We start from the raw sequence: 27,741 nt of genomic DNA on the forward strand, positions 1-27,741 counted from the left end.
GAATAGGAGAGCTGAGGTGCCTCTCCAGGCGCTGAGCCAGCTGACCCCTGACCCATAAGGGTTAGTGGGGTGCAACTCGCTGAGGTCGGAGTCCACCGACTCCCTGGGACCAGAACGGCGAGCCTGCGGCGGCTGGTGACGCGCCGTCCTCCCTCCTCCTCCCGCCTGACCCTGGGGCGGCGCTCGTCGGTGACGTCGGGGTAATGATGGCCGCCGGGAGGCCGGGAAGGTGAAGGTGAGAGGGCGAGCGCGCCGGGTGCTGGGGTCCGCCGGGCCGAGCGCGGCGAGTCCTGAGTCCCCCGGCGTGGGCCGGTGGGACGCCGGGTACCCGGGGGCTCAGGATCCGGGCCGGCGGGCGTCCCCACGCTCCGGCTTCGCAGCCGGGCCCTCCGCGGCCCTGAGAGGAGGGGGCGGGACGCGGGACCCGGGGGTGGGGTCCCCTGGGGCGTCTTGTCACCCCCGCTTTCTCACGCTTCACCGCCACATCCCACCCCTGCCCTTTCCCCATTTCTCGTCCAGTTCTCTATATTCGCTAGCACTTATTCAGCACATGCTAGGTGCCTACGTTCATCGCCGTAGGCGCCTTGCTCCGACTTCCCCAAATTTGGGCATTTACTGCTCTGGCACAGTTGTCTCTTTACATGTTTGGCTTCTCAATGGACGGTAGGCCCCGTTGAGGGCAGGGACTGTATTTTATCCATCCTTTACTGTAGCGCCTAGCACACACACACAGAAGGCAGACAGAAAACGTCCAATAGTTAGCTGCTTGGATGCGTGAAGCCAAAACTGTCCATGGCCGTCTATTGTAAGCCTTGATTGCCCTGTTTCTTTAATTTTTCTACATTCTCTCTTTCCCTCCTCCCAGAAAGGGCTCTGACTGTCACCCTTCCCATCCCCAGGGGTAGGATAAGGCAGCTCCCCATAATTGAAAAGCAAGTGAGCTTTATAGTCACTGGAAGCCGATATCTCAGTTCCCAGCTTGGCCACTTAACTAGCCGTCCAAAAACCTTTTAGAATTCCAAGCCTCTCTTTGCACCATAGAATTGAGAATTAAGTACGGTATTTTACAGCATCTGGCAGATAGAGACTTTCAATAAGTTCCACTTCTCTGTCTTAACTACACTCTTCTGTCTCTAGTCCTCAGTGCCACAGTCCTCAAGCCCAGTCCTTGTCCTGGTTCTGCCCCCTCCTCTCACCCCTCTGGATGTGCCTTTACCAGGGTCCTTGCTTCTCACCAGCACATGGCTGAGCACGTGGGTGTGTGCACACCCAGGCTTGGGCCCGTGCTTGTGTGTTGTTTTCCCCAGGGCACTTTCTCACATACCACCCCAACACCTCAGTGAGTAAGCTTCCCTCAGGGGTGAGTTTGTTTGGCTTTTAAACCTAAATAGGCTTGTGTGACTTTTTTTTTTTTCTTCTCCTGCCTGTTGACTTGTCCCTTTTCCTTTTCAATAACTCAGAATTGGTGGAGTCAACACAGTCAGTAGCCAACCTCAGCGTGAGACAGGACAGAGGAAAACTCCAGTTCTTTTCGTCTTTTTGACTCCAGCCACGTCCATGATGCCCACCCTGTGAAGGTCTCTCACCATCCAAAAAGTAAGTGGTGACTGTGACATCTGGCTCCCTGGATCCAGGTGGAGTGGAAAGGGGTGTGCTCTGCTGGCCATCCAGCAGCAGGTCTCTTGGATGGGGTCATCTCTGCACAGAGCCGGAGTGTTCCAGCCTGTGTTGGAAAAAAACTGTATGTCCTTTCACCTTGAATGGAGGATTTCACTGGTTGCCGAGAGAGCTTGTTTAAAGGTCAACAGTTCAGAAAGTGGCTGGGATCTCTGGGCTCCCTGAAGAACGAGTCTCTATCTCCCTCGTTTGTTCTCTCTGCGCTGGCTCCTGCCTCCCCCTCTGCCCAGCAGAAGCTGGCTCGTTGGCTCCTTATCACAGCTCTGCTGAGAGGCCGCTCTGCCCCTTTACCCGCACACTCTTTTGTTTCAACTTCTCAGCTTTTCCTCTGTTCCAGTTGTGCCAGCAGATGACCCGTGGATCCATTTTATTTCCCTGCTAGGAGTTGCTGTGCATGAAACTGGGTAAGGAGGTGGTGTGGATTCAGGGACTGTGCTTGGAATCCAAACCCACGTTGCGGTGAACTTTGCTGCTGCTATCCTTACGCCTAAGGCACCTAATCCTCCTTAACTAACAGCCTAGGTTGAGGCAGCTTTTCAGTACCTGGGAGAGCTAATAGCCACTTATTTTTCTTTCTGTCTTTTTTTTTTTGGTGGGGGCTGCATCATGTGGCACGTGGGATCTTAGCTCCCCGACCAGGGATCAAACCTGTGCCCCCTGCACTGGGAATGTGTTGTCTTAACCACTGGCCCTCCAGGGAAGTCCCTTATAGCAGTTTAGAATTGGGTTTTGGTTCTGGTCTTAGGTTAATATCTGGTAATACTGTGCTCCCAGCAGTTTTTTGGGGTGGGAGTGGGAAACTACTAGGATGAATGAGGCTTTTCCCAAAGTATGATCCTCAGGGTTTTAAAAACTGTGACATAGAAGAAGGGTTTCTTCAGATAAATTTGTGAAATGCTGCATTAAATACAGTTCAGCTAGGGTCTTTACAGCAGGTCTTCCTTCCTGAAGTCTTTGCTGTGCTTGTGTGCTCCAGTGGAGGGGACTGTAGCATATAGTGTTTTACAAATTGGTTCTGCTGTGGAACCTTTTTTGTGTGGAATGTTGTGTGCGCTAGAGTTCTGTGGACCACACTTTGGGAAATGGTGCCAGAAACTCTCTGAAACCACAGCCTCAAGAGCACTTTGAGGCAGTCACAACAGCTTGAAGCTTGCCACTTTGTGTGTAGCTGATACTGGAGCTCAGCTCTAGCCACATGCCTGCCGAGAGCCCTGCGGTAAAGTAGGGACTATCAGGGCTTTCCAGGGGAGGAACAGGAACCAGCTGTTTCCCCCCACTCTGGAAGTGTAGGAAGCCAGCAGGTGGAACCCCAAGATATCGGGGGCCTTATCTTGGCTTGTGTGTGTGTATTTGCAACTATGGTCCGTGTGTGCACATATGTGTGGCCCAGCTTGCTCTTTGGAAGGATTGCATCCTGGAATCTGAAAGGTTTCTTCAACTCTCTTGACTCACTGGACTCCAGATACTAAGAAACAGATGCTTAGCCAAAGAAACAAGTAAATATATGTATTCTAAGTTTAAAAGGGTAGGAAGATAATCCCCTTTAGGGGCGTTCCTAACTCAAACTATGTCTCTCTCAGCTGTGGAGGAGGAAAGTAGAAATGGAAATAGGTCACTGTTCTGTATCAGAGACTGGCTTTCTAGAAGCTCACAGATTAGATGGGGAGAAAATATGATTAAAAAAAAAAAAAACTTTCAGTAAGGTTGCATGGCCTCCATGGAGATGTCGAGGAAGCTTCATGGAGGGGGTGACACTAGAGTTGGGTCTAGAAGGACAGGAGGAGTAGGCCAAGTAGGTGAATAGGGAAAGAGGATTCCAGACTGAAAGCAGCGTGTGTAAGACAGACATAGAATCTCAGCTCAGGCATGAACAGAGGCAGAGGAATCATTTTGGAGGGGTTGGTGGTAGGTTCCAGGCCAGAGGTTCGGGGCATGTAGCTGCAGGCTGGGGAAAGTGAGAGCAGGGCAGCTCCTGGACTGGCTATACTCCGAGCAGACCAAATAATCTTGAGGCACTAAGCTTTAACTAGTGTGCGTGCTTTTGAATCTTGCATTTACTGAACACTAATGCCTGTGGTGTTATACCCTTTGGGCTTGCAGACAATGACCAGAACTTGAAAGCACTTGCTTCTAAAGCACAGCTGATCTCTGGGAATTTGCTGCCTGCAAGCAAGTCACTTCTGGGGCGGGGCAGTGCCGAGCCTCACCCCTGAGTGGACCTGTGTCCTCCATCCCCGTGGCAGCGTGGGGCAGCTGTGGTGTGCTGGCGGTGGAGTTACCTCTGCCCTCCCCTGAAGGCTGGCTGTTCCAGGGGGGAGTCTTGCGATCTTGCTGATGGATTTTATTACTGTTGTTGTTTTATAACATGTAAACTACCTTTGAGCTTGTGCCATGTCATCTTTAATCTTCTCACAGTCTACATGATATCACGCTTGTACACATGACGAATCCAAGCCTCTGAGGTTTAAACAGCCCAGAAATAGTACAGTCACGATTTGAACCCAGCTCTGTCTGATACCAGAATCTATTGTGTACAATGCTAGCTACATCATGCCATCCCAGATCCTCTTCTCCATTCGGCGACTTTCCTCTTCTGCTTCCACGTATCCCTTGTTTCTCTAAGAGTCTTTCCTGCTGGGCCACAGGGAGCCTGATTGCAAAGTACTCTCCTTTGCTGCTTTGGAGGAGCCAGTGCTGTTCTCTTCCCAGTACCCTTCTCAGAGCTCTGCTGTCTTATTGCAGCCCGTGACTCGTGGGCTCCATGCTAAGAAAATCTCCCAGCTGTGACATATTCCTTGGCGGGGGAAAGGTAGAAACGGACACCCTGTCGCTTCTCTCTCTCATCTCCCCAGAAACCATGAGCATCGCAAAATAATTTGTAGGTTTAGGCAAAGCATGTGGGTTCCCATTTCCCTGTGGGTCTCTCCACCCACTCTTTGGGATGGTTAGTTCCTAAGGGCCAGTTTTCCGTTATTTATGCATTTTTTCCAGGTGTTCTTTCTGCTTCTCAGGAACTGGTTCATCACGCTTTGGCATTTTCTTGTGTGTGTTCACTCATGGGCAGTGCCCTCTGATTTCCCAGATAGAGTGAGTGCTGGCTCAGGTGGAGAGCGGGTGGCGCTGTGATTAGGGTGGCTGGGGAGGGAGGGGCCGACTAGAAATTGCTGAGTGTTGGGGAGGGCAGAGTCAGGCCCACACGGCTGTGCACACCACCCCTCATCCTTGGAAAGGCCTTTTTCCTGTGACTTCGCAGGGTCTGAGGGCTCTGCTGAAGGAGTGGCACGGTGCGTGGTGGGAACTCTGAGGAATGATCCGGCGATTCCCAGCCACATCTGGGGACCATCTTCTCTGGTCTGTCTGCCTTTTTTGACCTTGAGCAAAGATCTCTAGGACTTTGGAGTTAAGCCTCACGGCCCCTAACACGTTATTGCCATGTGAGGAGAAATAGGCTGCAAAGATGGGTGTGTGAGTAAGAGCAAGAGGGCTACCCGCACACAGACAGACTGTGGTGATAGGCAGATGTTAATAGTGCCTGTCACAGAATGGTGGGGTTGTGCCCTTTTTTCTCCCTTTAGTTTCCACATTTTCTACAGTGTACACATTTATAGTGAAAGAGAACAGTAAACGTTTTTAAGTAAATTGTAGTAGACCTCTCTCATTTGAGGATCACCCTTCTTTGCCATCCTCCCCCCAGCCCTCCCTGGCAACCAGAAGTAAAAACCAAAAACCTAAAACCTGTTAGGAATTAGGGCCATCAGGACTGGGCAGCAGAGTGGCCAAGGCACAGTGGTGGGAGTGCCTGACCTGGAGCGTCACTATGCTTTCACTGCTTTTAATACTCTGGCTTTCTCTCAGGGCGGTGATGTGTAGGAAATAAGTGAAATTTCTGTCACCCTTTTCTGCGTAAGGCTAAGAAGAGGGCCTCACTGTGTGTTACCTTGTCGTTCCCCTCTCTCTCTCTCTGGGGTGGGGAAGGCAGGCCTGTCCCTGTTCACGAGGCAGGGAACAGCTGGGGCTGGGCCTGAGCTCAGGGCCCTGGGTGTCTACACCGTGTGACAAGGGAGACTGGCTCAAGCGGTGCCTTCCTACTCTTGAGATGCCGGTTTTGATCTCACTGTCCCTGGTCTAGTCCTGGAGGGCCGGTCCCCCTGCCGCACCCCAGCAGAACGTCCTGAGCCGGGTGTCCCTGGGTTCGCTCACGTCTTCTCTCTCTCGCAGCGCAATGTCCCTGCTCTTCTCTCGATGCAACTCCATTGTCACTGTCAAGAAGGATAAGAGACACATGGCCGAAGTGAACGCTTCCCCGCTCAAGCACTTTGTCACCGCCAAGAAGAAGATCAATGGCATTTTTGAGCAGTTGGGGGCCTATATCCAGGAGAGTGCCACCTTCCTCGAAGGTGAGACAGGCAGGCCTCTCAGCCAGGCCCGCTCCTGTCAGCTTCTATATTTAGGTGGCAGGGTTTGGGGGTGGGGAGATACAGCCCTGCTCTTGAGGAGCGCATGCCCAGATGGGTTGTCACCTTCAGCAGTGCTCTACTCTTGGCATCATGTGGAACTGGACTCTGGGGAAACTGGGCCAGGAAAACAAGGAACCTATCATTGAAGAATTCTACCAGTGCTGTTCCACTTAATCACGAGGGGTAGGTGAGTCGTATCCTCGTCTAAGAGACAAGCAGATTGAGGTTTTGAGAGTTGTTAGATACCTTGTAAGTGACACAGCGGCCTTTAGCTGGGTGTCTCTGACTCCAGAGCCCAGGTGTTTTCCTTGGCTGGGTCTGGCCGCCGTCAGTACCAGGTATTGGTTGTTCCTGACCAGGGTGTTTTTGCTCTGATATTTTTAGACAGCAGGACTATGAATAAGAAACTTGCGTCACCAGCACCTTTTCCCCTAGTTCCTAACTTGAGCCCAACCTCTAATCCCAGCTCCATCAGCAGAGAAAGACTGGTTCCCAGGGCACCCCCTCAGTCTGAACACCAATTCCAGCCACTGGCTTCTCAGACTCCCTCTCCAGAAGGCACACTTCGGCTCCAGCTCCTGGGGTTGTCAGTGAAGGCCCAGTAGCTGAATCTTATCTGCCCTTGGTTTCCTCATTTGTGAAAGAGAGGCTCAGGTGAGGCCAGGGGTTTCCAAATTCTAGTCTGCAGAACCCTGGAAGTTCAGTGGCAGTCCCCCAGAGCACACTGCTCTCCGCTCTCTGCTTTCCCCTGGAGCAGCTTGGCTTCTTGTTGGGTTACATGTCAGGCTGCTACTTTAGGCTCCCTTTAAAGAAAGGAAATAGTTCCAGTACTCTGGTATACATGTTTGTCCCTCCATGTTCACATGCTGGAGTCCTAGGGCCCACAGTGTTGGTGTTAGGACGTAGGGCCTTTGGGAGGGGAGTGTGTCGTGAGGGTAGAGCCCTCGTGAGTGAGGTTAGTGCTCTTATAAAAGAGACCCCACGCCATTTGTAGAGACGTGGATGGACCTAGAGACTGTCATACAAAGTGAAGTAAGTCAGAAAGGGAAAAGCAAATACCATATATTAACGCACATATATGGAATCTGAAAAAATTGGTATGGACGATCTTATTTACAGGGCAGAAATAGAGACACAGATGTAGAGAACAAACGTATAGATACCAAGGGGGAAAGGTGGGGGTGGGATGAATTGGGAGATTGGGATTGACCTATATACACTATTGATACTATGTATAAAGTAGATAATTAGTGAGAACCTATTGTATAGCACAGGGAATTCTACTCAGTGCTCTTTGGTGACCTAAATGGGAAGGAAATCCAAAAAAGAGGGGAGATATGTATACGTGTAGCTGATTCACTTTGCTGTACAGTAGAAACTCACACAACGTTGTAAAGCAACTATATTCCAATGAAGTATAATTATTAAAAAAGAAAAAGAGACCCCACAAAACTCCCTCACCCCCTTCCGCCACGTGAGGATATGACAAGACGTCTCCTCACCTGACCAGGCTGGCACCCTGATCTGAGATTTCCAGCCACCAGAACTGTGAGCGGTGCATTTCTGTGGTGTCTGAGCCATCCCGTCATGGTGTTTTGTTAGAGCAGCCCGAACAGACTAAGAATAGACTCTTTATGCCCTGCTCACAGCGTGGTGCTTGATGCTAGAGAGGTGTTCTCAAAGTATTTGTTAAATTTAAAAATTTGAATCTCAAGGTTATAAGATTGGTGGTTGAAATTATTCCAGTTTATTATCTGGTTATTTAGCAGCAGTTCTGGTGTGCCTGGCCCTGTACATGCAGAGATGGGACAGACCTGGGCACTGCCCCCTGGAGCCCAGACTGACCCTCTGATGCTCTGACTCACTCCGATGGTTCTGTGGATGAGCACATGCTTAATAAGGAAGGTGTTTGTGTAATGGCATCAGGAGTGGGTGTTTTGATTTCTCTTTTTGTGAAAACATGAGGCTCTCGTATTGGTGGACTAGAAGGGAATGCGCTGGAGCCATCCTGAGATGTATTTGGGATTGTCCTGGCTAGGGAAGGGGATGGCTACTGCCTTGGAACCATTCTCTAAAGGGCAGGTAACAAGAGCTTGTCGGCTGTCTTTTAAACGTAGCCACAGGCTTGAGAGCCAGCTTCTTCCGAGGCGCATTCCAAAGGCCACACCCACGTGCCCACATAAGGGAAGAATGTTGATGGATCCGAGGGAGTGACCAGTGGATGTGGGGAGGCCGCGTCACTCAATTCCTTTTGTGGCACCAGCTGCAGGGGAAACTTGCTGCGCATCTCTGAAAAGCACTTGTGCTCTGGATGCTGTGGGAGTGTTCTCAGGGCTGGGGCCTGTCAGCCCAGTGGTTCACAAGTGTCTTAGTCTGTTTGGGCGGCTAACAGAAATACCATAGACTGGGTGGCTTGTAAACAACAAAAATTTATTTCTCACAGTTCAGGAGGCTGAGAAGCCCAAGATCAAGGCAGCAGCAGATTTGTCATGTGGCGAAGGCTGGCTTCCTAGACCGTTGTCTTTTCTCTGTAACATCACATGTAACCACAGGGCAGGAGGGGCTCGCTCGCTGTCTGGGTCTCTTTCCTAAGGGCACTAATCCCAGGCATGGGGTCTCCATCTCTACGTACAGTTGACTCTTGAATAACATGAGTTTGAACTGCGCAGATCCCCTTAGATACGGATCCCCTTAGATGTGTACTATAGTAGTACACAGTCTGTGGTTGAATCTGTGGATGCAGAACCGTGGATACGGAGGGCGGACTAAATTACATGCTGGTTGTTGACTGTGCGGAGAGTCGGCCCCCCAGCCCCCGTGTTGTTGAAAGCTCAGCTGTACCATCATACAGTCATCACGTGGGGGCACATAAACATTTAGTCCATTGCTGCAAGGGTGTGCTGAGGGGCAGACGCCCGTCTGCTGTGCAGCCAGCTCATGACCTTCCTGGGGCCAGTACTGGACAGGAAGGGGCACGATCGTGCTGCGTTGCTTCCATCTATCACAGTGTGTTATCCATCTGCCTGTCAAGGGCACTGGGAAAAAAGCAAGGCTGTGATCCCAGGATCCGTTTGCTTAGCAAGCACTGTGCACCTGCTGAGCGCTGGGTGCTGGGATCAGACAGCTTGGCCCTCATGTGGTAGGTGATGTGGACAGGTGAGCTAGGCGGTTACCCTGTGGTGAGCTAAGAGCTAAGATGGGAGGAGTACGGGGAGCTGTGGGAGCACAAACAAGGGGGCCTGACTCAGGTTGGGGGGCTCAGGGCAGGCTAAGCGGGAATGAGCCAGGGCACCCCAAGGTGGTGCATTCGTTCTTCAGAGTGGGGGAGGGGTGGGGAAGCACTGAGCAAAGCCCAGAGCAGTGGCGAGTGTGGGGATGTGGTGAGACGGCATGCGAGGCCGGGATGCCCTGACCCGGCTGGAGCAGTGAGCGGGACCAGAACAGGCAGGGCCTCGTGACAGTGCACAGGGACCCGTGACAGTGCACAGGGACCCGGTCCCAATCCCGGCTCTGCTGCCTGCTGACTCTGATGGGTACATGATGTGGATTAAATGAGACCGTGTTTGAAAAGTGATCAGAACAGTGCCTGGCATATACTGAGAACTTGGTAAGTATTTGTTAAGTAAAAAATACTTAACAGGCAGTTAACATCCACGGCTTCATCAGGTACCTGCCCCATTTTTAGCACTTTTGTGTTTTAACTCATTTAATCCTGTCACCAGTCACATGAAGTAGGTACTGTTGTTATCTCCCTTTTAAGGGTGAGGAAACTAAGGCCCAGGAAGGTTCATCTGCCTGGGGTCACAAAGCCAGGAAGAGGTAAGAACCAGCACTTCTTGCACTGGAACCCAGGCAGTGTGGCTCCCAGACTGTGTTAACTCACTGCAGCCCACAGTAGGGGGACTGGACCTTCAGCCCACGGGTGGCAGGAGCCACGGTGATGGACTCTGCCTTCCAGACTTGGGACTGTGGGACTCTGACCACGGAGTGAGCCCTTTTCAATCTCCACCTCCAGACACCTACAGGGATGCAGAACTGGACCCTGTTACGACAGAAGAACAGGTTTTGGACGTCAAAGGCTACCTGTCCAAAGTGAGGGGCATCAGTGAGGTGCTGGCCCGGCGGCACATGAAAGTGGCTTTTTTTGGCCGGTGAGTCTCAGAGTCCTCATACCTTCTTTGTTCCCAGCTGGGAGGGAGGCAGGGAGGCAGGCACTTTGTGCAGGATGGAAGTCTGAGGGCCCCAAGGCGGGGAAGCAGCTGGCATGCCTCAGAGTTCAGCACTCTCCTTCTTACTATTTTATTTTTAACTGTGGTAAAATACACATAACGTAAAATTTCTCATCGTAACCATTCTTAAGTGTACGATTCACTTTTGTTAAATACGTTCACATTGTTGTGCAGCCATCACCACCATCCACCTCCAGGACTTCTTCCCCTTGGAAAACTGAAACTCTCCCCATGAAATAACAACTCCCGTTCCCCTCTCCCCCACCCCCCGGTAACCACCATTCTGCTTTCTGTCTCTGTGAATTTGACTTCTCTAGGAACCTCACGTAAGTGAAATCATACAATATTTGTCTTTTTGTGACTGGCTTATTTCACTTAGCACCCTGTCCTCTGGAATCATCCACGTTGTAGCATTGGTCAGAATCCCCTTCCTTTTTAAGCTGAATGATGTTCCGTCATATGTACGTGCTGTGCCTTGTTTACCCACTCGTCCGTGACAGACACTTGCTGCTTCCACCTTTTGGCTGTTGGGAATAATGCTGCCGTGAGCGTGGGTGTACAGGTATCTGAGACCGTACTTTCAATTCTGGGAATATACCCAGAGGTGGAATTGCTGGATTACATGAGCATTCTGTTTTTATTTTTTTGGCCGCCCTGCGAGATTTTAGTTCCCCAACCAGGGACTGAACCCATGCCAGCCTGTGCCCCTTGCAGTAGAAGCTCGGAGTCCTAACCACTGGACTGCAGAGAAGTCCTCTGTTTTTAATTTTTTGAGGAACTGCCCACCATATTGTTTTCCATAGCGGCTGCACCATTTTAATTCCCACCAGCATTGCGCAAGGGTTCCAGTTTTTCCACATCCTCCCAATACTTGTTTTCTGGATTATTTGATAGTAGCCATCCTGATGGACGTGACGTAGTATCTCTTGTAGTTTTGATTCGCATTTCCCTGATGACTAGTGATGTTGAGCATCTTTTCATGTGTTAGTCGGCCATTTGTATATCTTCCTCGGAGAAATGTCTATTCAGGTCCTTTGCCCACTTTTAAATTGGGTTGTTGGGGGGTTTTGGTTTGTTGTTGGGTGTATTGTTTGTTTGTTGTTTGAGTTGTAGGGGTTCTGGGTTTAACTCCTCATCAGACATATGATTTGCGAATGTTTTCCCTCATTCTGTAGGTTGCCTTTTCCCTGTGTTCACTGTCTTGTGATGCACAAAACTTATTTTGATATTAGTCCAATTTGTTTATACTTTTTGGCCTATACTTTTGATGTCATCTAAGAAATTGCTAAACCCAGTGTCGTGAGGCTTTTCCGTATGTTTTCTACCAAGCGCTTTATACTTTGAGCCCTCAGATCTCCTTGTTACACTTCGAGGTCTAGCAGGCACCTCTGGAATGTTTGCTGCAGTACCAGGGAACTCTCCAGTTCTCAGTGGGCGCTGACTGGGTGGCCTACACAGTGAACTCAGGTCTGACACTACCTGGAGGTGGCGGCAGACCCCACAGGTTAAGAGCTTGGTCCCACAAGACGCCCCCACTTCAGATGCCATTTGGAAACCTGTGCTTCTGACCGACTAGCTATAAATCAGAGGTTCCCACGACCTCCTCCTCTTAATCTGCTAGAGCAGCTCACAAAGCTCAGGGAAACACGTTTACTGTTTTGTTATAAAGGATAATGTAAGGGATACAGGTGAAGAGGTACACAGGGCAAGGTCTGGGAGGGTCCTGAGCACAGGAGCTACTGTCCCTGGGGAACTGAGGTGCACCGCCTTCCACCCCGAAGCGCATCAGAGCTCTCTGTTGAGGAGATTTTATTGAGCTTAATCCATAGCCCCCTCTTTCCTTTTCTTTTTTTCTTTTTTTCCCAACCTCCTTATCACTTGGTCTTCCTGGTGACCAGCCCATCCTGAGGCTGTCTGGGGGCCCCACCTAAGTCACCTCGCTAGCGTAAACAGGTGTGCTCAAAAGGAGCTCCTTATGAGTAACTAGAGACACTCCTGTCACTCAGGAAATCCCAAGGGTTTTAGGAACTCTGTGCCAGGAACTGGGGACAGAGACCAAACATATTTCTTATTATATCACAGCACCTTTAAAAAAAAATTAAAGCCCAATACAGGAAAAAAAAGAAAAAAAAAGGCACCCAGACAGGTTGCATGCTGTGCATACAGTGGTAGCCTGAGGAATAGGTACTCTGCCCCACTGGCCCTAATCACCTCAGGGGTGGCCCTCAGCCCTCTGGGCTGTCATTTTTTCATCCTGACCTCAGAGCTGTGGCCCTGGCTTTGGTGAGCTGGAGCAGGTGAGTCTGCAGAAGAGAGTTGTTTTCAAGAACCAGAATGTAGCAGAGGGGTGTGATGGGTAGGAATGCTACAGTAATCTGCCCTGTAGCAGGCCATTATCAGCTGGGACTGCCGGGTGGGCTTCATGTTTGGGAGGAGCCTGATGGGAGAAAAGCAGCAAAATTGGCCTTTTGTAGAAAACCAGGGACTTTGGGGTCATTCAGCTGCGGTCTCTTAGACTGAGGAAGACACCCAAGGGGTGAGTCATTGGTTTCAAATAGAAGAGATGGAGTGGGTTATCCGTCGGAGTCAGACAGGTGGTCTCCAGAGTGTCGCTGAAAGCTTCAAGGTCGGTGGCAGGCTCACTCAAGGGCAGAGAGCGTCCACGTGCTAGCACCGCACCGTGGGAGCCCCTTGTGGGTTGGTTTGCCGTGATGAACTGGGAGCACATTACAGGCTCGGGTCACACTCACAAAATGATGGTTTGTCCATCATTTTCATAAGCACAGGGTGCCCCCTGCCTGTGTGGGCACTGGCGTCACTGCAGAGGACAAGACTTTGGACTTCTAGGCTGTAAACTCTTAGTGACAGCCTGAGACACAGACAGCGGTAGCTTCACTGACAGCCAGGATTTCCCCGTAGGACGAGCAACGGGAAGAGCACTGTGATCAACGCCATGCTCTGGGACAAGGTGCTGCCCTCCGGGATCGGCCACACCACCAACTGCTTCCTGCGGGTGGAGGGCACGGATGGCCACGAGGCCTTCCTCCTCACGGAGGGCTCAGAGGAGAAGAGGAGCGTCAAGGTGAGGGGACAGGGCCGGCCTGGCTCTCAGCCCTGGGCACGCTGGCGGGTCGAGTCCGGGCTTAGACCAACCGGCGCATCCATTGTGCCAGGACCACTGGCACCTCTCAGGAGAGGGCTGTGCCCCTGTTCTGGCCTGGCTGCTTGAGAGGTGCGAGAGCTTCAGCGAGGGTCTGAAGCCCAGAGTCCGGATTCACAGTCCTTGTGAATTGCTAGGCAGGCCTTTTCTCTTTGCGATGAAGAGCCCATGTGCCTTGCTCTTTGGGCTGTTGCCAGAGAGCGATCCCTGCACTCACGCTGTGATTCTGACACGTCAGCTGGGGGCTCGCGTGTTTGCATTTTTCTGCGAGTCAGCTGCATCCTTGGTTGGTGCCAGATGCTCATCTCAGTTCATAAAAGATTAATTAATGCAGAACAACCTCAGCTTTAGGACAACATCCAAGAAAGAAACTTAAGAGAGGAGTGAAAATAGTTAGTTCTTATTGGCAACTCCCAGCTCTTGACTTTTTATGTGTGAAATGAAAGAAAAACGGGTAGCAGGTTGGGCAGTGGTCTCAGGCCGCCATCTATGACCAGACGGCACCAAAAATCTCCATCCTGGAGGCTCTTCCTCAGCCTGATCTTTCTTTCCGTCCTCCCCGGTCAGACTGTGAACCAGCTGGCCCACGCCCTTCACCAGGATGAGCAGCTGCACGCTGGCAGCCTGGTGAGTGTGATGTGGCCCAACTCCAAGTGCCCGCTTCTCAAGGATGACCTCGTGCTGATGGACAGGTAAGAGGGAAGGTGCCTCCCCAGGAGGTCCAGATTGGGAGGACACCAGGTTTCCATTTCTGGATCATCCAGCCCAGGGTCCCCTAGGTCCTGTTGTTGCTCTGCTTAAGTATATTGCTTTTCAAACTGGTTCAACCGAATCTTCCTGCCTTTTGGATTTCCTCCAGGGTCTGGTTACTGCATCCCTGGGCAGGCGTCAGGGCCCTGAAGGTGTCCCAATGATGGTTTGTAAAGAGGAATAGAGAGGACACTCAAAAGTTGGGAAGGTTCTCAGCCTCAACCCAACATTAGTATGTTTATTGCGGGGGTGGAGCTTGCAGTGGTGTGGTCTGTGTTGTATTTGATTTTTCTCAGAGGAACACTTTGCTCCTGCTTTGTGGACAGGCTATAACTATCAAGAAATGTGGTACTATGGTACTTGCCAGACTCACATAAATACAGAACTTTACCTTAATTGTATACCCCCAAAATAAAATTCAAATCGTTAGGTTTTTATAAAAGTGATAGATGCATATGGCAAAAAACACATTTTCAGACAATCTGGAAGGATATGAAATGAAAAGTAAAAATCCCCCAATAAGGGCCAGGCCTGATTTCTCTCCCTTCTGTAGCATTCTCCTCCTTTGCCTGGCTGCCTCAGGTCTGTTCAGAGCAGGAAGAATAGGGCCCGTGGTCTGTGTGCCTGATGATGGTTTACTCCTGTCACCTCTAGCCCTGGCATCGATGTCACCACAGAGCTGGACAGCTGGATTGACAAATTTTGCCTGGACGCTGATGTATTCGTGCTGGTGGCCAACTCAGAGTCCACCCTGATGCAGACGGTAACCCCGCCTCCACCTTTTCCCACACTCCGAGGCCCCAGCTGAGCGGGCGGGCTGGCAGGGCCTTGGCTGGCACAGCCCCTCGTCCACTGAGGTCTTCCCTCCTCATCCAGGAAAAGCAGTTCTTCCACAAGGTGAGCGAGCGCCTGTCCCGCCCGAACATCTTCATCCTGAACAACCGCTGGGACGCGTCTGCCTCGGAGCCCGAGTACATGGAGGAGGTGGGTGCCTCTTTACTCAGAAGTGTGGGGAATGCCGCCCCGTGTGTCTCCCCAGAGCCTCTCGGTGGTCTCCCAGGCCACATTCCCGAGTGAATTTCATCACCAAAGGTGTCCCAAGTGTTCCCTGGGGCCGCTGCTGGCTTTAAAAATACCCCTTCACTTCTCCCATTCACTTCCCTGGACCCACTAGTCTTCAAAAAGCTTTCCTCCAGGTCAGAGAAGCATCCCCACCACGTTAGCTGCACCCTTTCTTGCTCTCTTTAGTCCATAAAGAGTTAATCATTGTGGAACAGGCTGAGCTTTAGAAAGACATCCAGAATTGGTTCTTACTGACAGCTCAGAATGCTGTACTTCTTAGGCGTGAAATGAAAGAAAAAGGAGTAACAGACAGGTGACATGGGGCGATGATAAAGCGTGGAGTCAGCAGGCTGATGCTGGGCCGCGTGGCTGGTGAATTCCCTGACCCTCTGGTACACTCTCCCCTGTGAGCTGGATGTAGTAGATAGAGTTGTTGAGAGGATGAAATCTACTAACTTTGAGAAAGGCCTGGCACGTGGCAGGTGTCTACAAGAGACTGTCATCGCTTTGAAGTTCCAGCAGTAGAACCCTAGGGCTTCAGAACCAGGAGGGATTTTCAGGTGGCACCCACTTGTTTAATAAATGAGGCGCCAGGGCGGGGGACGGACACACACACACACACACACACACTCGTCAGTACAGAGTCCAGGTGTGGGTTTCTTGACTCCCAGTATCCTTTCCTTCTGGGGCACCAACGTGAGACACTCTGTAGGCTCTAACAAGGCAGTTTGGGGCACATGTACGTGTTTCTGCGTGTTCATGCACCAGGTGTCTTTGACAGGCTGTACCCCAGGGAACCTCCATGACATGGGTTCTGGGGGGCCTGGTGGCTGGAAAACAGATGGTGGGAGATGGTTGCTGCGTGTGTGTTTGTACCTTTTGAATCCTGAGCTATGTGAACAGATTACCTGTTTTTTTAGAAAAGAGGCTGTTGGGGGGCCGTGGGCTCAATCAGGAGGAGCCCACCTACACCCCACCTGGTCACGTAACACCCGTCTGCTTGGGCTCCAGGTGCGGCGGCAGCACATGGAGCGCTGTACCAGCTTCCTGGTGGATGAGCTGGGCGTGGTGGATCGAGGCCAGGCTGGAGACCGCATCTTCTTCGTGTCTGCCAAGGAGGTGCTCAACGCCAGGATCCAGAAGGCCCAGGGCATGCCCGAAGGAGGTGACAGTGGAACAGGCTTCTTGCTTTTCCCTAACACTTGAGTTTCTGGGTCTCTTGCTAAGTCAGCTGGTAGACATGGTTCTGAAAACGAGGTGGTGAGAAGAGCCCTAAGTGAGAAGCTCTCGGCTGCCAAGTTACTTCTGGACTAATGTGGTGCAATTCTCCTAGGCGGTGCTCTTGCAGAAGGCTTTCAAGTGAGGATGTTTGAGTTTCAGAATTTTGAGAGGAGATTTGAGGTGAGCACAGGCCTTTGATCCTGGTGTCTGGTGATTCTTTGCCTCCCCGTCTCTCACCGGCCGTGTCCCTGGCAGTGAGTGCCAGAGCCTGGCCCTTGGCTGGTGGCCTCCACCTCCCTCGGCGCCGCTTGTCTATTCCAGGAGTGCATCTCCCAGTCGGCTGTGAAGACCAAATTTGAGCAGCACACGGTCCGGGCCAAGCAGATCGCGGAGGCCGTTCGCCTCATCATGGACTCTTTGCACATCGCGGCGCAGGAGCAGCGGTAAGAGCCTAGGAGCTGACAGGCGGAGGGAGCATGGCAGAGACCGCCTGGCCCCTGCCTGGAGCCGGGCCCAGGGCCAGAGCCGGCAGCCAGGGCGGAGTCTCAGGGTTCCCGCCAAGCCACATTCAAGCCACAAGGAGCAGCCTGTTGAGGAGGCCATGGGGTGTCTGTCTGTCCCACCTGGCCTGTGCAATGAGGTTCCCCACAAGCCCGCGTTGGCGGCCTTGGCCCAGCGCTGCGCCCAGCACCGCAGCTGTTCTCAGAGCCCAAAGCAGGACAGACTTCTTAAAAATACCCTTTTTTTGAGAAATTAAAGTATAGGAAAGTACAGAGGATAACATACCTTGCTTCCATTGCACAGAATTGGCAGTATTTGCTTTGCATTATTTTTTTATTTTCAATTTTTTGGCCATGCTGCGCAGCTTGCAGGATCTTAGGTCCTGACCAGGTATTGAACCTGACCAGGTATTGCACCTGTGCCCTCGGCAGGGAAAGCACAGAGTCCTAACCACTGGACTGCCAGGGAATTCCCTGCTTCATGGTATTATTTTATTTTATTTTATTTTATTTTTTAATAAATTTATTTATTTATTTATTTATTGGCTGCACTGGGTCTTTGCTGCTGTTGCGTGGGGCTTTCTCTAGTTATGGAGAGCAGGGGCTACTCTTTGTTGCAGTGCGCGGGCTTCTCATTGCAGTGGCTTCTCTTGTTGCGGAGCATGGGCTCTAGGCGCTCGGGCTTCAGTAGTTGTGGCACACAGACTCAGTAGTTGTGGCTCATGGGCTTAGTTGCTCTGCGGCATGTGGGATCTTCCCGGACCAGGGCTCGAACCTGTGTCCCCTGCATTGGCAGGCAGATTATTAACCACGGTGCCACCAGGGAAGCCCCATTATTTTACTTTATTTTTTTTTGGTGTCATATCTAAGAATCCATTGCCAAATCCAAGATCATGAAGATCCACTTCTGTGTTTTCTTCTAAGAGTTTTATGGTTTTAGCTCTTATATTTAGATCTTTGATGCATTTTGATTTCACTGTTGTTTCTTTTAAATCAATTAATTTTCTTGAGATATAATTAACACAACATTGTATTAGTTTTATTTTTTTAATTTTTTTAAAGATTTATTTTATTATTTATTTTATTTTTGGCTGCATTGGGTCTTCATTGCTGCACATGGGCTTTCTCTAGTTGTGACAAGTGGGTGTGCAGGTTTCTCATTGCGGTGGCTTCTCTTGTTGCAGAGCACAGGCTCTAGGCACACAGGCTTCAGTAGCTGCGGCACGTAGGCTCAGTAGTTGTGGTGCACAGGCTTAGTTGCTCCATAGCATATGGGATCTTCCCAGCCCAGGGATCGAACCCATGTCCCCTGCATTGGCAGGCAGATTCTTAACCACTGGGCCACCAGGGAAGCCCCACATTGTGCCCCATTATTTTTAAGTTAAAATAAAACACACAAAAAAATGTTGACTACCCTTTGATTCTTCAGCCCCTGCCCCAGTGTCCCTCTGCCCACTCCTCAGAGGCAACTACAATCATGAATTTTGTGTGTAGTCCTGTCATTCATTAAAAAGTACTTTTTATGTAAATCTTGGAGAATACAGTGCTGCTATGCACGTGCTTTAAATGTATAGATACAGGATCACGCTGCACCCAGCTTCTCTTTCCACTCTTTGTCCTTTTGATACCTGTTTTTACCCTTTGTCCTTGTTGATACCTGTAGTTGGAGTTTAGGACTATTAGCTGGAACAGAGCAGTCCATCGTGAATATACCTGTTTTTCCCCTAGACTGATTTTTAGATTTCATTATTTTGCTATTGCAAACCCTGCTGCAGTGGATGCCAGTTTGTGTGTCCCCTTGTGCCCATCTGTAAGAGTCTTTGTAGCATTAATTCCTGGAAGTGGAATGTTTCATCTTAGGGTATATGCATTTCAGTTTTACCCAGTTTTACCTGTGGCTTTCTGAAACATCTGAACCCATCCGTGGTCCCACCAGCAGTATATGCTGGAACTCCCGTTTCCCTGACCCCATCAGTACTTCAGACTTGGTGATTTTGGCCAGGCTTCTGGGTAGTGTAGTACCGCTTTTTTCTTTTTCTTGATTACTAGTGACTTTTTTCTATATTAATTGGCAGAACTTGTTCTAAAACCCCTGAAAGCACCCTCCCCCACTGTCACCACCACATCTTGCAAATTCAGAAAACTTAAGAGAGAGTTGTCAGCACCGTCTCTCCCTCCTCCCTGGGAAGGGGATGTTTGTGCAACTACCAGGCTCACAGCTGGGGCCACACAGGCTTCCCGGCGTCCCTTCCTACGCCTCTGGTTAGTCACGTGGGGACCTGCGTCACGTAACCAGCGCTCTTTCTTTTAGGGTTTACTGCCTGGAAACGCGTGAGGAGCGGCAGGAGCGGCTGAGATTTATTGACAAGCAGTTGGAACTCTTGGCGCAGGACTACAAACTACGAATTAAGCAGATTACGGAGGAAGTCGAGAGGCAGGTGAGAAGTAGGGGGAGGGAGCACACTGGGGAAATTTGGACTTCAAGTAGAGGCCGGGGCCCTAGGAAAGTGAAAACACAGATGTCCTGTTCCTCGGGGGCTCCTCAGCCTTCCGGGAGGAAGTCGTGGCCCTGATGCAAGAATGTAGATCAGCTGAGGACATGGCAGGTGTGAGGGGAAGGATACCCAGTCTGTGAGAGACTGTTAGCCTCTCTCCTGGGGCTGCGGAATTGAACCATGTACCTCCTTGGCACCAGCACGCTTCTTCTGCTTAGGTGTCGACTGCGATGGCTGAGGAGATCCGGCGCCTCTCTGTGCTGGTGGACGAGTACCAGATGGACTTCCACCCTTCCCCAGTGGTCCTCAAGGTCTACAAGAATGTGAGTCATTAAGCAGCAGGTGCTCTGGGCAGGGATCCCCCTGGTTTCCTCTTGGCTACTGGATGGAGTCACCAAGCAGACAGCGATTCAGCTGCTGCTGCTCCGAGTCAGGGCCCCTCAGCCAGGGACACGAGCCCCAGGCTCCTCGGGGCCCGCCTGCTGCTGTCACCTGGTGGGCCTGGGCTGTCCAGCCTCGGATTTCCCTGTCCCTGGGCTCCCCAGGGGGAAACACTGGCGGAGGGCGTGGCTTCCCCTCACCTCTCTCTGGCTGCAGGAACTGCACCGCCATATAGAGGAAGGGCTGGGCCGAAACATGTCGGACCGCTGCTCCACGGCCATCACCAGCTCCTTGCAGACCATGCAGCAGGAGATGATAGGTCAGTGCTGCGGGGGCCTCAGGACCCGGGCCCTGGGCTGCCCAAAGATCAGTTCAGGCCAGTCTACAGGAGTAAGGACCTCTCCTTGTCTGTCACCTTCTATCATGAGTCAGCTCCTTACCTTGAGGTTCTGGGCATGTGTCGTGAGTTCATTCCATACATAGAATTGGGGGGTCGGGGGGCGTCTTATGTAACCGCATGGGACTAGCATGGGCTGAGAGTTTGGCCTGCTCCTTAAGTCTGCACACTGGCAGGTTGGAGCCTCGGTCTCCATACCCCTGCCCACAGGCCCGTTCGTCCAGGCCTGGTTTCTGGGCCGCACCGTCAGCCTCCTTGGCGGCTGTGGGTATGCTGAGGGGCATGCATGGGGCTGAGTAGCTGGGCCTTCTCCCCGTCTCTGTTCCTGACAGATGGCCTGAAACCCCTCCTGCCTGTGTCTGCGCGGAGTCAGATAGACATGCTGGTCCCTCGGCAGTGCTTCTCCCTCAGCTATGACCTGAACTGTGACAAGCTGTGCGCTGACTTTCAGGAGGACATCGAGTTTCATTTTTCTCTCGGGTGGACCATGCTGGTGAACAGGTTCTTGGGCCCCAAGAACAGCCGCCGGGCCTTGATGGGCTACAATGACCAGGCAAGCAAAGTCCTTTACCCTCGGTCATCGAGGGAGGTCGGGCTGCACCCTAGGCACACAGACTGTTCTGGAAGGGGTTCCCTGAGGTCACGGCCGGGGCATGTGGGCCACCACCATGGTAAGACCTTTGCCACAGATCAACTTAGCTTGACCCTTAGCACTAATATTTTGAAACTACGAATGAAATAAGCATGTAGCTGTTAAATATAGATGACCGATCTGTCCACATGTCACCATTTTCGCGTTTAAATTTTGAACCCCCATCTCTGTACCACTGGAGTTATTGCCTGGGCTGCTCTCGGGCCACGTCCGACACTTGGGGACCTGCGCTGAAGCTTCCCAGGGCGGCCACTGCTCCTGTTCTGGGCTGTCCCATGGTGCTCACCCTTGGGCCAGAAGGTCTGTTAGGACGCTTAAATCCTTCTCTGCTATGTGCAAAGCTTATTTTCCTTTTAGGAAATTGAAGAGCCACTCTTTGTGTCCCTGTTCTGGACCCCCAGCCTTGAAGGTCACCGAGGGTCTCTTGGAATGAGAGACTCGCTGCCGTCTTCTCAGCCCCTCCTCATTCTCTCTGCAGGTGCAGCGGCCCATGCCCCTGACCCCAGCCAACCCCAGCATGCCCCCGCTGCCCCAGGGCTCCCTCACCCAAGAGGAGCTCATGGTTTCCATGGTTACCGGCCTGGCCTCCCTGACCTCCAGGACCTCCATGGGCATTCTCGTTGTTGGAGGAGTGGTCAGTGACAAGCCCTGCTTGGGAACGGTGGGGGCAGGTGGGTGGGGACCGAGAGGCACAGTCTGGTGGGGGTCCCTGTGCTGGCCCAGCACCTTACATCCACGACGACTTTTTGCTGTGATCTCAGGAGCCATGCAGCCTTAGCCCTTTACATACACTTATTGACTTAAGTCTCACTCAAGTAACATGACGTTTACGTTCCCATTTTATAGAAGAACACCTATAAGCATGCAGTTGGCTTGCTAAACACACACCACTCGGATTTGAACTCTGGCTCCATCTGACTCCAGGGCCGTGTTCTTTCCCCTGTAGGGCCAGTAGGGTAGGGAAGTGACCTGAGAAATTGACGAATCTGAGTTCTAGAGAGGTGGGTGTGACCAGGAGTTTCTCATTGGTAGGTGAGGAAACTGAGAGCAAAACTTGCAGGGACTTGAGACAAAAAGAGGCCAGGCTGGGCCTTGAACCCTTATCTCGCCAGCTGCAGTTTTATTGCCCTTTCTTTCTGCCCCGAGGCCTGTGATCACAGGCTGCCTTCTGGATAATTGGGGTACTCCTCATGTCTTGACCCAAGACACACGGCAGCTAGAGTGATTTATGCCTTGATTTTCTTGATGATGTGGGCAAGTTCTCTTTGTCATGGTCGTTTGAGTTGTAGAGTGGTGGCAGAACGTAACTGTTGAAAAACTGCCAGGAGTTGCATTCTCAGCTTGTAAGACTAGGGCGGGCTGGTGCTGAGGCCCCATCCCTCCTGGCCTGTAGATGCTACATGCTCTGGTTCGTTTTTCATAAATGGTGACCTGGCAGAGGGTCATTAGCTGAGAAGCTGGCACTTGATGGTTATGTAACCCTTTTACAGTCAGTGTCTCACTTTACCCAAATAACCCTGGGAATTGCGTGGAGGCCATTAGTCCTATTTTGGGAGGAAACGGGTGGAAACAAGCTTGCCCAGGGTCACACAGCCAAGGATGACAGGCACTAGAGCCTCGATTTCTGGCTCCAAGTCCAGTAGTCTTTGACTGTAACTATACTGCCTTGAACCAAAGTGTTATAAATGAGACCAAAAGAAGCCATGTACTGAAGACTGATGTGCAGAATTCTGCTTGTTTTCAGTGTCACTCGAGTGGACTGTCACTTCAGAGGACTCTAGCGTTTATCTTTAAGATTTCTGTGTGCCTGGATCTGTGCTTCTGATGCTCACAACCACAGAGGTGGCCCCACCGCCTTTGTACAAATCGTGTTGTGTGGCCCACAACTAAGTTTCCAAACTTTCCCTCGTTTCCAAACTAGAGATGGTCCCTGCCCTTCAGGCCTCAGTGGGACCAAAGAAGACATTGAAAGGAGTGTTCTAAGTAGAAGCACGAAGGCCCCTGAGGCTCTTGGGAGAGTCCTGGCAGCAACAGGCCGAGAAATGGGCGGTGGGATGGGTGAGGGGCTGCGCAGGCTGACCGCTGTGCCTCTGCAGGTGTGGAAGGCTGTCGGCTGGCGACTCATCGCCCTCTCCCTTGGCCTCTACGGCCTCCTCTATGTCTACGAGCGTCTAACCTGGACCACCAAGGCCAAGGAGAGGGCCTTCAAGCGCCAGTTTGTAGAGTACGCCAGCGAGAAGCTGCAGCTCATCATCAGCTACACTGGCTCCAATTGCAGCCACCAAGTCCAGCAGTGAGTGGCCCCGTCAGCCCCGAGGGGCCAGTGCGGCTCCCGTGCTTCAGGACTGCCCTCTAGGTCCCCGCCTAACCTGATCTGGAAACCACGGGACCCTGAGCGCTGTCTGACTCTGGCCTTCAGCTGTGCAGTGCCAGCTTGGAGGCCAGGGATGGGGGAGGAGTCTCCAGGGACACCTTACATCCTGGGCTGGGACCAAGTAGGCCTCTGGTCCCTCAAGGAAGGAAGACATGGGAAGACGAGGGGCGTTACTTGTAGCCATCTTTTAAAGGTTATCTTGAAGGGCTTGGGTTGTGGGCGTAGCTTTGATGTTCTAAGCCACAGCCCATCCTTCGTGGCATATCTTAGGGCAGGTGGGAATGGATTGCTTGATCTGGGTGGTGGTCATGAAGGTGCTGGCTGCCTGCCTTTTACTGCTATGCGGCAGGCCCTCTGCTAGGCATTTTGCATCTAACTTTTCATTTTCTCCCGAGCCCTTTGAGGTAGACATTTTTATTGGCACCTTCTTTTTCAAAATGAGGAAATTGAGATTTCAGGAGGAGTCATGTGTCTCCTGCACTCGACTGGTTAGCAGCAGAGCCGGGATCTGAATCCTGGTCTCTTGCACCCAAGCCGGGGCACCCTGCTCTGTGCTCCTGGTCCTCACACTGCGGTGATGCTAGCGCGTGTGTGGTGTGTGATGTCCATGGTCTCAGCAGGGAGTGGCGAAGATTCTGCCGAACCAGGGCTGGTGCAGGTGACAGATGGGCTGCCGCGGCCCTGCCCTGTGTCGGACTTGCCACTGACCCGGCCTGGTTGATCCCGACTGTCTCTCCGCTCAGGGAGCTGTCTGGGACCTTCGCTCATTTGTGCCAGCAAGTCGACGTCACCCGAGAGAACCTGGAGCAGGAAATTGCCGCCATGAACCAGAAAATCGAGGTTCTTGATTCACTTCAGAGCAAAGCCAAACTGCTCAGGTGAGGTTGGCCACGTGGCTGCAGAGCAAGCCTGGTCCCTTGAGATTATAGCGCACAGGCACATCCTTAACGGCGGTGTCTCAGGCACTTGACCTGTGCTGTCGCGATCTTCATCACCCCTTCAGGGGCATATACTCACCTTCACTTTATAAAATGGAACATTGAGGCCTAGGGAGGTTAAGTAACTTATCTGGGATTCCACAGTAGGTGGTCAAGCCAGGAGTAGAAGAATCCAGTGCTGGAGCCCAGCACGCCACACGGTGATCGTCCTTTATTGTTGGTGGGAACACTTTCCACCATTTCTCTGTGAGCCCGGGGGCGGCGGCATATCAGCCTCTGTGCCCACAGGGGAGCTGTCCAGGCAGCCGGTGGCGGCAGAACCCAGAGCAGAACCCAGGTCTGCGTAGGGTCTCTGTTGAAAGTCAGAGCTTCCAGCAGCAGGTTGCTGGAGAGAGGAGGGGTCTCAGGAGTCAGGAGTCCTGGCTTCTGGTCCCAGCACTTACTCCTGGGCAAATCACTGAGGCTTCCTATGTCTCATTGCTTTCATCTGTAAAATGGAGTAAGATTTCATGACACAGCCACAGAGCTGAGTGTAGAAGTGCTCTGAAGCCGAGATAACATCAGCACCCGGGGACCCTGGGCTTCCTGCCCTGGCCCTGACGTCAGCACAGAGGGAGCTGCATCAGAGGGTATCAGTGGGCCTTCCCCTCCCCACCCACCGCCCTGGGACAGCTGTTTTCTAGAGACATGCCACTCGTCCCGGGGACATCTCACAAGGGGTGTGTGTTGGGGGTGGGCGTCTCTGCTGCACGTCGTCTGCAGGCACAGGGTGAACCTGAGAAGGGCTGTGTATCAGCAGCCCAGCCCCTTGCCGACAGGCAGGAAGACTGTGTTCCCAGCAGTTCGGGGACTTGCCCGGGGCCCCTGCATGAAGCAAACACGGGGCTGGACGATCAGAAAAGCCTGATTTTGTTTCCACCACTGATTAGTCAAGTGACCAAGTGACGGTAGGAAGTTATTGAACCTCTCTGGGCCTCATCTTCCTCATCTGTGAAAGGGAGGTTATCAGAGGAGTAAAGGAGTAAGTGAGTCTGTACAAGTCAAGTGTCCGGTAGAACAGCGCTTGGAATATAACCTCATTACTTGTTATCAGCTGTTACTGCTGCAAGGTAATCGTTTCTCTGCAGGAATAAAGCTGGTTCATTGGCGCTTGGCGTATACTGCTGTTACTTGTTATCAGCTATTACTGCTTCAAAATAACTGTTTCTCTGCAGGAATAAAGCTGGTTCATTGGCGCTTGGCATATACTGCTGTTACTTGTTATCAGCTATTACTGCTTCAAAATAACTGTTTCTCTGCAGGAATAAAGCTGGTTGGTTGGACAGCGAACTCAACATGTTCACGCACCAGTACCTGCAGCCCAGCAGATAGTGCGCAGCGCGGAGGCGGAGCCTGCATGGGGAGGGGCAGCACCGCCAGCTGCGCGGGGCTTCCCAGCGGGGCCGCACGCACCTCCTGTCCGCTGCCGCCACCGTGAGAAGGAAAGCACCCGCTGTCTCCCACCGTTTTGAGCCCTGAAACGCTCGTTCTTTTCCCCTCCTTTGCCTGCTGTTGCAGGAAGATCTTCCGGCTCATACCCTGAAAGGAGCCTTTTTGTTTTTAGTGATGACTGTGGACAGCATGGTCCTGAGGAGTTCAGTGGAGTCTTTTCACTGCTTTGTCAGGCTCTCTTGATTGAGAACCATCTGATTGCTTGATGAGGTCTGGGATCGGCCAGCATTGCAGAAGGCCTGGTTGGGCCTTTAAGGGTATCAGGCAGACACCCCCTCCCGGGCCAACATTAACATTGACCCGTGGCACCCCTGCCCACCACGCACCCCAGCTCACCTGCAGAGAAAGGCAGCCTTCGGGGGTGGTTGCATTTTCTTCCCAGATTGCACGGGGAGTAGTTCCAGGAAGGCCAAGGCTGTCCCAGGAGGGTGTGGCTTATGTGTCAGTGTGGTCCTTCGGCTTTCATGCTTTATCCCATTTGCAGAGCCTTCCAGACCAGCCTTTCAGTCTTGGTGCTGGGGCTCAGCGTGCCTCGGGTTTAGGCTGAGGCGGGCCTCGTGCCACAAGCGGCAGGAAGGATGTCGCAGAGGCGGCTGGAGCGCTGAGTGGCGGAGGGCAGGGGGTGTGCGGCGGGCGCGTCCCCGTGCCCCTGCTGTCGCGGGCGACCCGTGCCAGGACGGGGAGACACTTGCCTCCTGTTTGTTGTGGCCCTTGTTCTGGTTTTTGTCCTTAGCATGTTAGTCTGGTTTCTTATTCGTGAAAGATGGTTTGGTCCAGATTGTTAAAGGATGTCGTTGAAGGAAAGATGGCGGAAGGAGGGGACCTTGGTAGCAGGCTGAGGGGAGTGGGCCCCCCCAGGACGCTGGAGAATCTGGAGTTGATGCAGAGCAGGCCCTTGGTTTGGCCTCGCTCTGTGGGGCCTCGTGGGGTCTGAGGGCCCAGCCTACTAGCTCGATGCTCCCACCCCTCACCCCGCCTCCGCCGCCCGTGGCCACAGACCTCTGGACGACGTCACCCGTGCCAGCGATGCCACACGTGGCCGAGAAACAGTGCGGGGAACGCAGCACCCAGCCTCCCACCCTTCCCAATCCCAGAGCCTCCAGCGGACACATGGGGCCTCGTGTTGCTTTTGAGAAGTGTTTCCTGTTGTTGAGCTGGGGAGTTGTTACTGGTCAAAGTGGGGGCAGGTTCCTGTCTCCAAGGTGTTAACTGTCTGGGGCCAGCAGCCTTCGGGTGTCAGCCTTTGCAGGGCAGGTCAGAGAACTTCCTAGAAACCAGCAGCACCTCTCTCCCAGAAAGAGGTGGGGCCCAGGCACAGAGGTGGGGCTTGTCCTACTCTTTTGAATCCACCCGCCCTCCGACTTCGGGGAAATGACTTGATGGCCTCTGCTCACTGGTGGGTGGTATGCAGGTGGCGTGCTTTCCAGGTGCCCAGCTCTCCAGGTGCCCAATTGTCCTTCAAACCCTCAATCTACCCTGGTATGTGGAACAAAGTGATGGACTTCACTGAGGCTGCCCTGTGGCGTGAGGGCGCTCTGAGCTTTTTGCTAGGCCTGGATGGTGGTCATCTCCCAGTGTGTCTGGAGAAATCACTGTCACACAATTTCAATGAATTTTGTGCTTTTGGGGGAGGAAATTATTTAGAATAACCAAACATGAATTTTTTTGAATGTAGCCCCTGGGCAATGAATGAGATTTTGAGCTTCTTATACAATAAGTAAAATTGAATTTATACCACTGAGGGCAAGACTCTTTCTGAAAGAAGTGTGGCAAAAAGCACTTTAATTTAATGCTGCTAACTTTGTTCTCTGTTTTTATGTTCATTTGCTGGAGTGCAAGACGTGCTTGACACGGTGGGTTTTTTCTTTGATGTATTTAAGGTGATATACTTGCCTGGATTACTCCTGTATCCTTGCTGATAATATTGGACACTAAAATAAAACCTAGTTGGAAACCC

The 27,741-nt window shown here is 52.1% G+C and overlaps 1 protein-coding gene across 3 annotated transcripts; it reads left to right on the forward strand.

The window, feature by feature from the left end:
* On the forward strand, positions 1-27,741 carry MFN2 (mitofusin 2). 3 transcript variants are annotated; one of them, XM_057696507.1, is made up of 20 exons: positions 1-235; positions 1,461-1,596; positions 2,015-2,081; positions 5,896-6,074; positions 10,150-10,285; positions 13,283-13,445; positions 14,091-14,215; positions 14,928-15,036; positions 15,150-15,257; positions 16,347-16,500; positions 16,669-16,736; positions 16,878-16,999; positions 19,368-19,494; positions 19,770-19,874; positions 20,149-20,251; positions 20,662-20,882; positions 21,460-21,615; positions 23,078-23,274; positions 24,099-24,233; positions 25,595-27,741. In XM_057696507.1, exons 4-20 carry the CDS (start codon positions 5,900-5,902, stop codon positions 25,662-25,664), a joined length of 2,274 nt encoding a protein of 757 aa, XP_057552490.1. In that variant the 5' UTR covers positions 1-235; positions 1,461-1,596; positions 2,015-2,081; positions 5,896-5,899; the 3' UTR covers positions 25,665-27,741. The 3 variants fall into 3 exon arrangements, with proteins under 3 accessions (XP_057552490.1, XP_057552468.1, XP_057552479.1); XM_057696485.1 differs by lacking the exon at positions 2,015-2,081 and having other exon boundaries at positions 2-235; XM_057696496.1 differs by lacking the exons at positions 1-235; positions 2,015-2,081 and adding an exon at positions 1,206-1,360.

The sequence above is a fragment of the Hippopotamus amphibius genome, chromosome 1 (assembly GCF_030028045.1).
Source record: "Hippopotamus amphibius kiboko isolate mHipAmp2 chromosome 1, mHipAmp2.hap2, whole genome shotgun sequence".
Classification (NCBI taxonomy): Eukaryota; Metazoa; Chordata; class Mammalia; order Artiodactyla; family Hippopotamidae; genus Hippopotamus; species Hippopotamus amphibius.

Coding starts and splice junctions, on each gene's coding strand:
- MFN2 (XM_057696507.1), top strand. CDS start 5,900: ATGTCCCTGCTCTTCTCTCGATGCAACTCCATTGTCACTGTCAAGAAG. Junction 16,737..16,877: donor ATTTTGAGAGGAGATTTGAG/GTGAGCACAGGC, acceptor TGTCTATTCCAG/GAGTGCATCTCCCAGTCGGC. Junction 20,883..21,459: donor TGATGGGCTACAATGACCAG/GCAAGCAAAGTC, acceptor TTCTCTCTGCAG/GTGCAGCGGCCCATGCCCCT.